The following is a 12,473-nucleotide window of genomic DNA, read 5'->3' on the forward strand; positions in this document are numbered from 1 at the left end:
CCCAGTTCTTCTACCTCCTTGCCAGTATTTGGTACGGCCAGTCTTTTAAATTTTGGTCATTCTAATGGGTGTGTGATGGTAAATCATTGTGGTCTTATTTTGCATTTCCTTTTTTGTCTATATATATATATATATAGAGAGAGAGAGAGAGAGAGAGAGACATATATATATAAATAGAAGCATAGTTCATAGTTGGTTTACAATATTGTGTTAGTTTCAGGTATACAGCACAGTTACACATATATAACTGATAATATAGTATAATATAAATATATTGCTTTTCAGATTCTTTCCCCTTACAGGTTATTACAAAAATTATTGGGTAGAGTTTCCTGTGCTATACAATAGATCCTTGTTGATTAAATGTTTTATATGTAGTAGTGTGTGTATGTTGCTGCTGCTGCTGCTAAGTCGCCTCAGTCGTGTCCGACTCTGTGCGACCCCATAGACGGCAGCCCACCAGGCTTCCCTGTCCCTGAGATTCTCCAGGCAAGAACACTGGAATGGGTTGCCATTTCCTTCTCCAATGCATGAAAGTGAAAAGTGAAAGTGAAGTCGCTCAGTCGTGTCCGACTCTAGCGACCCCATGGACTGCAGCCCACCAGGCTCCTCCGTCTGTGGGATTTTCCAGGCAAAAGTACTAGAGGGGGGTGCCATTGCCTTACCTCCTAATTTATCCTCCCTTCCCCCAACCCCCCATTTTTGAGAAGATGACTCCTTCTTTGGTTGACTTCTCTCCAGGCAGAGTGTCAGTTAAGCAACAACTGCCTCTTTTTCATGTTTGTTATTCACCAGCTCTGTGCTCATCTCTTCACCTGTAATAATAGTGTATAATAACCATGCTATGGAAAGGGGGATTGGGATAAGAAGGGTTGAGGAACGTGTCTAGGGTCCCCCATCTAGTAAGTGGTACTGCCAGGATTTGAAAACATGTGTGAGCCTGGCATTGGAAATCGTACCTACCATTCTGGCTGCATCTCTGAACCTTGCTGCCAGCAGCAGGTCCCTGGACTTACCCAGTTCATTCTTAACTCACATGGTTTTGCCTATCATCTCACCAGAAAGATCCAGCTGTCAACTCTTCCATATTCCCTCTCCCCATTTTCTTAGTGTCTCACTTCAATTCTGTGTGTTCAGTTCAGTTCAGTTCATTCACTCAGTCGTGTCCGACTCTTTGTGACCCCATGACTGCAACATGCCAGGCTTCCCTGTCCATCAACTCCCAAAGCTTGCTCAAACTCATGTCCATAGAGTCGGTGATGCCATCCAACTATCTCATCCTTTGTTGTCTCCTTCTCCTCCTGCCCCCAATCCCTCCCAGCATCAGAGTCTTTTCCAATGAGTCAACTCTTCACATGAGGTGGCCAAAGTACTGGAGTTTCAGCTTTAGCATCATTCCTTCCAAAGAAATCCCAGGGCTGATCTCCTTCAGAATGGACTGGTTGGATCTCCTTGCAGTCCAAGGGACTCTCAAGAGTCTTCTCCAACACCACAGTTCAAAAGCATCAATTCTTTGGTGCTCAGCTTTCTTTACAGTCCAGCTCTCACATCCATACATGACCACTGGAAAAACCATAACTTCGACTAGACGGACCTTTGTTGGCAAAGTAGCATCTCTGCTTTTTTAATATGCTGTCGAGGTTGGTCATAGCTTTTCTTCCAAGGAGCAAGCCTCTTTTAATTTCATGGCTGCAGTCACCATCTGCCGTGATTTTGGAGCCCAAGTAAATAAAGTCTGTGACTGTTTCCATTGTTTCCCCATCTATTTGCTATGAAGTGATGGGACCGGATGCCATGTGTGTGGGAAGACTTATTTTTATGGTTACCTATTTTGCAGATGGAGAAAACTGAGGCCAGGCTAGTAAATTGTATAGCAAGTGGCTTCACCAGGAACCCCAGAACCTGGCTCCTTCCATGCCCCTGCCCTGCCTACCACCCCCCCTGGGGCCTGGGACCTGCGCAGTAATAAGGGGTTGATGGCTCGGGTGCCCAGGTCCTGATTTCCCACAGTGAGAGCCCTTGGTGAGAGACTGATTTGCAATCCTGAGAGCCCAGGAAGGCAGAAAGCACGTCTCCTGGCAGGCCGCATGTTGCCACTAGGTGGCGCTGCAGGCCCGCCTATTGGAGCCCAGCACGCAAACTCCACTGCTCTCGCTCTACCCCCCCGACAGCCGCGCCGGCGCTGTGGCGGTTGCTGGAGTGTGCCCTTCAGTCCCTACCTCAAAGAGCGGGCTAAAAGGTGAGCGAGTCTAAAATACTGGTATCTGCGTATAGTTGTTGTTGTTCAGTCGCTCAGTCGTCTCCGACTCTGCGACCCCATGGACTGCATCACTCCAGGCTTCCCAGTCCTTCACTATCTCCTGGAGCTTGCTCAGACTCACGTCCGTTGAGTCGGTGATGCCATCCAACCATCTCATCCTCTGTCGCCCCCTTCTCCTCCTGCCCTCAATCTTTCCCAGCATCAGGGTCTTTTCCAGTGAGTTGGCTCTGTGCATCAGGTGGCCCAAGTATTGAAGCTTCAGCATCAATCTTCCAATGAATATTCAGAGTTGATTTGCTTTACGATTGACTGGTTTGATCTCCTTGCTGCCCAAGGGACTCTCAATAAATCATCGTTAACTGAGAAACGGAGGCTGGATACTAACAAGAGGTTTCTATTACTGACGGTCGTTTGGACCTGTGTGTGTGCGCGTATGGGCGGGGTGTACACGGTGCTGAGCACACTCTAGGCTTCGTCCTCTTTAGTCGCTGCAGCAGGGAGGCAGGCTCTTTAGTCCCGTTTTGCAGGTGAGGAAACTGGGGCTGAGTCAGTTAGTGGTAATAGAGGGAAGAACCAGGATTTGAAGCACGCTGCCCGCATCCTCTCAGGATCGCCTGTTGGTCCAGTGCTGCCCCCTCGTCCACCTCAACCGGGACCCCAGGTGAAGTCTGCTCCACCAGCACAGCCTCGGGGCCCCAGCAGACCACCAGAGGGAGGCCTTTAGGCGGCTGCAGAAGGGCCTCAGGTAAGGCCCTGGGAGGCTGGCAGGCACCTATATGCCAGAGAGAGGCCGGGAGGCAGCAGGACTCTGGAGGGCAGTTTCTGTCTGTGCAAGGATGATAATTGCTCCTGCCCAGGTGAAGGGGAGGCCACGCATGCCAAGCTGCTGCTCTGTGAGAGCTCTGCAGCTAACCCTGTCCCCAGCCCTTGCCCCTAGCCCTGAGCAGGCCCACTGACCAGCAACAGTCTTAACTGTGGCCGGCGCATGTTTTATCTGTTTACCTGATTTGTTTTGCTGTTACCAGTCTCAATGGCACCCCACTCCAGTACTGTTGCCCGGAAAATCCCATGGATGGAGGAGCCTGGTAGGCTGCAGTCCATGGGGTCCCTAAGAGTCAGACACGACTGAGTGACTTCACTTTCACTTTCCACTTTCATGCATTGGAGAAGGAAATGGCAACCCACTCCAGTGTTCTTGCCTGGAGAATCCCATGGACGGAGAAGCCTGGTCCATGGGGTCGCACAGAGTCGGACACGACTGAAGCCACTTGGCAGCAGCAGCAGTCTCTGTTACCAGTCTCTGACAGGCGGGGTTTTGCCTGCATCATGCACTGCTGTCTGCCCAGTGCTTAGATTAAGGTGTCTGGTGCGTGGTGGCTTCTCAGAGAGCAGGTGTTGGCCAAGGGATCGTAAATGACCTGGAGCATGAGGCACCTGTGCTCGGCGAGGCCCCTTGGACTCAGTGGACACCACCCCCCGACTTGTGAACCCCAGAGGGCCAGGCTTGGTGCATTGCACTGTTGTACAGGCTGTTGGGCTCGTCACATCTTTGTCCCTCTCAGGGCTTCTCTCTCCTCCTCCCTGGAGGAGCATCTAAAGGTTTTCAGGTGTGGTGGCTCAGGAGGTGGCTATGCCAGAGGTAAGGATGACCTTTCATGACACCTGTCACTGGTCATGGCTTGCCACCTCCTCCCGCTTCCTGCCCCTGTATCCTTTCCTCTATCCATCAAAGTGAACATGCTATGACTTCCCCTCTCCCTTCCAATATCCAGTGAAAACCCCCGTGCAAATAGAAATATGTCTGCATAAATTTAAGAAACTAAGCCTGTGCTTGAGGCAGATTTTGTAGCAACTTCTAGCAAGGACCCAGACTGAGATACCATTAGCCAAGAGCTGGTGGGGCTTGGCCTCCTGGATGGGGTTTTTATGATTTGGCCTCAGCTGTCCAAGGCCATGCTGATGGGTAATGTTGGGGAGCCTTTAGCAGTAGAGATTTCTTGAAAATCATTTGGACCCTGCTGGCAGCCAAGGTGGGTCTCAGAAACCAATTCCATTAAGAAGAGCCACCCACATGCATGTACCATGTTGCCTGGAGAACTGGAACTGGGTCTCACACCCAGAAGGGGAAACAGCCCATGGAGAATATCGGCCAGAGCTTGGCTGGGTACCACATAATCCCACATCTTCCACCATAGATTTGTGAGGAAGATTCTGCCTGGGTCTGGGGGTCCTAGGTGGGGGCTGGGACAATCCATGAATCCAACAAAAGGCCCATAGAAAGAACTCTTCATTAGAGGAGCAGTCACCGGGAGAAAAATGTGAGCCTATGAAAAAATATACAGCCAAAAGGAGAGGATGACGAGAAGGCGGGGCTTACATCTTATAACTGTAGCTCTAGCACCTCATAAGACCCACACAAATTCTGCTCAATAATATGTTAAGTGAATATGTGACTCAAGAGTATAACCTTCCTCAGCCATGGATTTTACTGGCAAAATTAGAATATTTGGACTTCAGGCTCTATATAAGGTACAAGAGAATACAGCTGCTATTAAATAAGACAGTTCATGGGAAGAGGTCTGGTAAACAAAAAATACAGGAGCTGAGTTACAGTTTGCACTGGATGCAATAAATAGTGGACCTGAAGGTGCAAAAATCAGATGAGAGGTCGAAAGGGTCAGGTGGAGAGGCATTCCCAGGATGCACAGGAAAGGGTAAGGACAGAGCACTGTGAAAACGCACAGGGATGAGGACCACGAAAGCCTTACTGAGGGCAGGCGTTCTCTGCCTGCCCCACTTCCTCACACCACACACACATGCACACACTACGGGAAACAGGCAATAAATCTTAAAACAAGTAAACTCTTGATTGAAAAAAGAAAAGGACACAATAAAGGTAAGACGGTGCAGTTCTGGCACTTCTTTCACTTTCCCCAGTGCTTATAATGTGATAATATTTATGAGCTCTCTGGATAAAGAGAGAAGGCTCCCAGACCCTGGTTTCAGGGACGAGAATGGGTGAGCCCTAGACGCTCATGTAGGTGCCCTAGGAATGGTGACAAGGATGTCCATGAAGTGCTGTTTGTAAAAAGTGGGAAACCACTCGAGTGTTCACCAGAAGGGAGTGAATTCCTAGTGGGTGGTGGGTCCTTGCAGTGGACTTCTTTACAGCTTTAAAGGAAGGGACCCAAGCTCTATGCATTAGAGCTGAAGAATGCAGTGTTGAATGGAAAAGTTAGCTGCATAATGACACATAGAATACAATGTCATTGCATTGATTTAAAAATGATAGATTTCTTATGGCTATCTACATAAGTAAAAGTATAAAAATGAGGAATGGGTGGAGATAGGTCAAAATCATGAGACTCTGTAAGAGGCAAAGGAAATGGGGTGGGGACCAAATAGAATTCAACCTTTTCTGTACAGCTTATTTTCTTTAAAGCTGGAAAGAAAAATGTTCAAATGTGAGTATTTGTCCATTTGTTATATCCATAAATGAAAATTTATGTTATTCTCAGTAGCTGTCTGTATTTTTCTGGTTGGTCTTTTTTTTTAGTTGAAGTATACTTGATCTGGACTTCCCTGGTGGCTCAGAGCATAAAGAATCCGCCTGCCAGTGTAAGAGACGTGGGTTCGATCCCTGGGTCCAGAAGATCCCCTGGAGAAGGGTATGGCAACCCACTCCAGTATTCTTGCCTGGAGAATTCCATGGAAAGAGCAGCTACAGTCTATGGGGTCACAAAGAGTCAGACACGACAGAGTAATTAACACTTTCTTCAATGTCAATGCTGAGCATCTTTTCATGTGCTTGTTGACTATTTGTATATCTCTGAAGAAATGTCTGTTTATATCTTCTACCCATTTTTGATTGGATTGTTTGTGTTTTTTTGAGCTTGAGTTGTATAAGTTGTTCATATATTTTGGATATTGATCCCTTCTTGGTTGCATCATTTGCAAATACTTTCTGCCATTCTATAGGTTGTCTTTTCTTTTTGTTGCTGGCTTACTAAGCTGTGCAAAAGCTTTTAAGTTTGATTAGGTCCCATTTGTTTATTTTTGCTTTTATTTCTTTTGCCTTGGGAGACTGATCTAAGAAGATACTGCTAAGAATTATATCTGAGAATGGTTTGCCTGTGTTCTCTTCTAGGAGTTTTATGATGTCATGTTTTATATTTAGGTGTTTAAACTATTTTGAGTTCATTTTTGTGTCTGGTGTGGAGGATATTCTTTTCCATGTGGATATCCACTTTTCCCAAAGTATACTGTTGAAAAGATTGTCCTTCCCTTACTGAATAGTCTTGCATCCTTATGGAAACTCTATTGACCATATATGACAGGGCTTTTCCCAGGCTCTCTACTTTATCTGCTTGGTTGGTACATCTGTCCTTCTGCTAGTGCTACGCAGCTTTGATTATGGTAGCTTTGTAGTAAGCTTTGAAGCCAAGAAATGTGAGTCCTTCAGCATTGTTCTTTTTCAAGATTGTACAGGCTACGTGGGGTCACTTTTCAGTACTTTTTAACTTTTCAAAAGAAAAATCACAAGACTGATGGGTAAACTCAGAATTTACTCTGTACTAGGCAAAAATTTAAGAAGGAAATCCACAGCCTGGTGGATGTTTTAAGTATAAGACATAAATAAAAATCTCTAAGAATATAAGCAGAAAATAAAGGTTATCCACAAATTAACAAAATCAGGGTGACTTTACTTGATGGTTTAGTATTAGGAGATTTAGTTGTATTGTGTCAATAGATCAAGTCTGATACCCATTTCTAGAAGAAAAACTTCTTTCTTACGGAGAACATAAAATAGTCATAAACTTTTGCCAAATTACACAGCAGCAAAAACATCTAAAATTGCAAACAAAACTTAAAAAATAAAGAACTAAAAAAAAAAAACCCTCACAATCATGTGGGTCATCTAAAATGAAAGCTTTTCGAATATGACAATTCAGTAAGCAAAAAAAGGCAAGGGAATGGAGGATTTGAATAATTATAAGATCATATATAGATGTATCTTATATGTGTAAATGCATCTTATATGTACATATATATGCATCTCACATTATTTTGTCTTATATAAAACTATATTAAACACTAACAAAAGTTTATTGTTCACTTTATCAAAAAACAACCTTAATAAGTTTCAAAAAGTAGAGGTTTCTTTAGGCCATATTCACTTACCTTAATTCATTGGAATGATAGCTGAATGGCGAGAAGATTACTTTAAAAAGAGTGTAACTAATTTAAAAAAATAATAAATACTTTAAAACTAACCCCTCAAAGGGTAAATCAATCTGGAAATTTAAAATTAATAATACAAGGGGAACAAATTATATAAGACTTACCAGATACATTTAAGACTCTTCACAAGAGAAAATATATATTGTTGGCAATTTGATCTCTGGTTCCTCTGTCTTTTCTAAATCCAGCTTGAATATCTGGAAGTTCTTGGTTCACTTACTGTTGAATTAAGATAGAGAACAATAAAGGAAATAAAATAGAAAGGACAGCATACAGAATTTTTTAAAAGTAAAAAGTTGAAATAAATACATAGAAAAAATATAAAAATATTAGCAAAAATCTATTTTAACTTTTATAAAAGAGTTAACCTTTAACAAACCTGATTAAGATTGGGAGACTAGATGAGAAGAAGTTGAAATCTATAACATTAAGAACAAGAGATATGATACAACCACAAATATGAAAAGAGATGAAAAGAATTATAAATGAATATGATATGCAACTGTAGTGAGAGAGTTCCAGAAAAATATCTACTTCTGCTTTATTGACTCTGCCAAAGTCTTTGACTGTGTGGATCACAACAAACTGTGGAAAATTCTTAAATGGGAATACCGGACCACCTCCTACCTCCTAAGAAACCTTTATGCAGGTCAAGAAGCAAGAGTTAGAACTGGACATGGAATAACAGACTGGTTCCAAATTGGGAAAGGAGTATGTCAAGGCTGTATATTGTCACTCTGTTTATTTAACTTATATGTGGAGTACATCATGAGAAATGCTGGACTGGATGAAGCGCAAGCTGGAATTAAGATTGCCGGGAGAAATATCAATAATCTCAGATATGCAGATGACAACACACTCATGGCAGAAAGCGAAGAAAAACTAAAAAGCCTCTTGATGAAAGTGAAAGAGGAGAGTGAAAAAGTTGGCTTAAAACTCAACATTCAGAAAATGAAGATCATAGCATCTGGTCCCATCACTTCATGGCATATAGATGGGGAAACAGTGGAAACAGTGACAGACTTTATTTTTTGGGCTCCAAAATCACTGCAGATGGTTATTGCAGCAATGAAATTAAAAGACACTTGCTCCTTGGAAGAAAAGTTATGACCAACCTAGACAGCATGTTAAAACAGCAGAGACATTACTTTGCCAACAAAGATCCATCTAGTCAAAGCTATGGTTTTTCCAGTAGTCATGTATGGATGTGAGAGTTGAACCATAAAGAAAGCTGAGCACCAAAGAATTGATGCTTTTGAGCCTGTGATATTGGAGAAGACTCTTGAGAGTCCCTTGGACTGCGAGGAGATCCAGCCAGTTCATCCCAAAGGAAATCAGTCCTGAATATTCATTGGAAGGACTGACGCTGAAGCTGAAACTCCAATACTTTGGCCACCTGATATGAAGAACTAAGTCATTGGAAAAGACCCTGATGCTGGGAAAGATTGAAGGCAGGACAGAGAATGAGATAGTTGGATGGCATCATCGACTCTATGGACATGAGTTTGAGTAAGCTTCGGGAGTTGGTGATGGACAGGGAAGCCTGGCGTGCTGCAGTCCATGGGGTCACAAAGAGTCAGACATGACTGAGTGACTGAAATGAATTGAATAGCAATACATTTAAAGAACAAGAGAAATGAATGCATTTTCAGAAGAGTATAAATTACCAATAGTCATTCAAAAAGAAAAGAAAACTTGGCTAGATCCATAACAATATGCAAGATTAAAGTGTGATTATAAGTCTATGTATTAAAAGTCTATGAAATTAAAAGACTCTCCTTGGAAGGAAAGCTATGACAAACCTAGACAGTGTATTAAAAAGCAGAGACATCACTTTGCTGACAGAGGTCTGTATAGCCAAAAGTATGGTTTTTGCAGTACTCATGTACGTTGTGAGAGTTGGACCATAAAGAAGGCTTAGCACTGAAGAATTGATGCTTTCGAATTGTGGTGCTGGAGGACTCTTGTGAGTGCCTTGGACTACAAGGATATCAAACCAGTCATTCCTAAAGGAAATCAGTCCTGGTTATTCATTGGAAGGACTAATGCTGAAACTGAAGTTCCAGTACTTTGGCCACCGGATGCAAAGAGCTGACTCATTGGAAAAGACTCTGATGCTGGAAAAGATTTAAGACAAAAGGAGAACGGGGCGGCAGAGGATAAGATGGTTAGATAACATCACCAACTCAATGGACCTGGATCTGAACAAACTCCAGGAGGTAGTGAAGGATGGGGAGCCTGAAGCGCTGCAGTCCATGGGGTTGTAGAGTCAGACATGACTTAGCAACTAAACAACAAGAACTACAGAAAGTCTATGACTTAGTACAACTCAGTAATAAAAGACAAATAACACAATTTAAAAACGGCAGATTCTGAACAGACATTTCTCCAAGGATGATATGTAAATAGCCAGCAAGCATATGAAAAGATGCTCAATGTCATTAGTCATCAGGGAAATACGGATCAAACTGCAATGAGAGGCCACCTTCACACCCGCTAGGATGGCTAGAATCAAAAAGTCAGATAATACTACAAACGAACGCTGGTGAGGATATGGAGAAATCGGGACTCTAATTCACTGCTGTGCGTTTGTGCACTAAGTCGCTTCAGTCGTATCCGACTCTTTGTGACCCCAAGGACTGTAGCCCACCAGGCTCCTCTGGCCGTGGGGTTTCCCAGGTAAGAATACTGGAGTGGACTGCCATTTCCTTCTCCAGGGATCTTCCCAACCAGGGACTGAACCCATGTCTCTTACATCTCCTGCATTGACAGGCGGATTCTTTACCACTAGTGCCACCTGGGAAACCCAGAGTTACCATATGACCCAGTAATTCTACTCCTAGAAATGAAACACAAAAACTTGTATATGAAAAATTTTATGGCTGCATTGTTCATAAGCCAACAGGTAGAAATAACCCAAATGTCCATTGATAGATGAATAGATAAAACATATTATATCCATATAATAGAATGCTATTTAGCCATGCTGCTGCTACTGCTGCTAAGTCGCTTCAGTCGTGTCCAACTTTGTGCAACCCCATAGACAGCAGCCCACCAGGCTCCGCCGTCCCTGGGATTCTCCAGGCAAGAACACTGGAGTGGGTTGCCACTTCCTTCTCCAATGCATGAAACTGAAAAGTGAAAGTGAAGTCACTCAGTAACCGTCCGACTCTTAGTGACCCCATGGACTGCAGCCTACCAGGCTCTTCCATCCATGGGATTTTCCAGGCAAGAGTACTGGAGTGGATTGCCATTGAGTAATAAATTCTGATACACGCTACAACATGGATATACTTTTAAAACATTATGTTAGATGAAAGAAGCCAGTCCCAGAAGATCATACAATTACATGATTTGATTAATAAGGAATGTCTAGAATAGGAAGATCTACAGAGACAGAAAGTAGTTAAGGGGTTGCCTAGGATTAGGGGTAGTGGTACTTGAGTTAGGGGTGATAGCTGAAGGGTACAGGGTTTCTTTCTGAGGTGTCAAAATGTTTTAAAGTGACTGTGATCATGGTTGCAGGTCTGTAAATATACTAAACCCACTGAATCATGTACTTTAAATGGATGACTCATATGCTAATGAATTAGATCTCAATAAAACTGTTAAAAAAAAACTATGACTTACAAGTGCATCAGGTCTAGATGATTTAATGTTGATTTTAGTATTAAGAAGGCATTACTAGCTCAACTTCCCTCCTTTAATCTTAGGGGCTTAACACAGCAGAAGTTTGTCTTTTACTCACTTAGAGACCAGGTGTTCCTGGTTGTTTGACTGTTTCCCAATGGTAATTCAGGAATCCCTGTTTCTTCTATCCTGTGTCTCCGCCATCTTTAATGGATAGCTACTGGGATCATTGCAAATGACAGGGCAAGGAGGATGGAAAATTGGAGGGTTTTCTGCCCCAGAAATGGAAGGGGTCTGCTTTTGCCCCATTCCATTAGCACAAATTTAGTCTCCTGGTACCCTAACAATTCTGCCAAGAGAACGCACTGGTCATAGCAAACACCCTCTTCCAACAACACAAGAAAAGACTCTACACATGGACATCACCAGATGGTCGACACCGAAATCAGATTGATTATGTTCTTTGCAGCCAAAGATGGAGAAGCTCTATACAGTCAGCAAAAACAAGACAGGGAGCTGACTGTGGCTCGGATCATGAACTCCTTATTGCCAAATTCAGACTGAAATTGAAGAAAGTGGAGAAAACCATGAGACCATTTGGGTATGACCTAAATCAAATCCCTTATAACTATACAGTAGAAGTGAGAAATAGATTTAAGGGACTAGATCTGATAGAGGGCCTGATGAACTATGGATGGATGTTCGTGACATTGTACAGGAGACAGGGATCAAGACCATCCCCAAGAAAAAGAAATGCAAAGAAGCAAAATGGCTATCTGAGAGGCCTTATAAATAGCTGTGGAGAGAAGGGAAATGAAAAGCAAAGGAGAAAAGGAAGGATATAAGCATCTGAATGCAGAGTTCCAAAGAATAGCAAGGAGAGATAAGAAAGCCTTCCTCAGTGATCAATGCAAAGAAATAGAGGAAAACAATAGAATGGGAAAGACTAGAGATCTCTTCAAGAAAATTAGAGATACCAAGGGAACATTTCATGCAAAGATGGGCTCAATAAAGGACAGAAGTGGTAGGGACCTAACAGAAGCAGAAGACTTTAAGAAGAGGTGGCAAGAATACACAGAAGAACCGTACAAAAAAATCTTCATGACCCAGATGATCACGATGGTGTGATCACTGACCTAGAGCCAGACATCCTGGAGTGTGAAGTCAAGTGGGCCTTAGGAAGCATCACTACGAACAAAGCTAGTGGAAATGATGAAATTCCAGTTGAGCTATTTCAAATCCTGGAAGATGATGCTGTGAAAGTGCTGCACTCAATATGCCAGCAAATTTGGAAAACTCAGCAGTGGCCACAGGTCTGGAAAAGGTCAGTTTTCATTCCAAT

The 12,473-nt window shown here is 43.2% G+C and overlaps 1 protein-coding gene across 1 annotated transcript in view; it reads left to right on the forward strand.

Moving 5' to 3' along the window:
• The window catches only part of TSPAN15 (tetraspanin 15), a 59,648-nt gene extending 56,451 nt beyond the window's left edge, over nucleotides 1-3,197 (forward strand). Inside the window, exons 9-11 of the mRNA XM_010852391.1 lie at nucleotides 2,101-2,239; nucleotides 2,869-3,005; nucleotides 3,118-3,197. Of these exons, the coding sequence (XP_010850693.1) occupies nucleotides 2,101-2,239; nucleotides 2,869-3,005; nucleotides 3,118-3,197 (356 nt within the window). The remainder of the gene's footprint in view (nucleotides 1-2,100; nucleotides 2,240-2,868; nucleotides 3,006-3,117) is intronic.
• Nucleotides 3,198-12,473: the final 9,276 nt, after the last annotated feature.

This window comes from Bison bison, unplaced genomic scaffold (genome assembly GCF_000754665.1).
Source record: "Bison bison bison isolate TAMUID 2011002044 unplaced genomic scaffold, Bison_UMD1.0 scf7180017864309, whole genome shotgun sequence".
NCBI classification, from domain to species: Eukaryota; Metazoa; Chordata; class Mammalia; order Artiodactyla; family Bovidae; genus Bison; species Bison bison.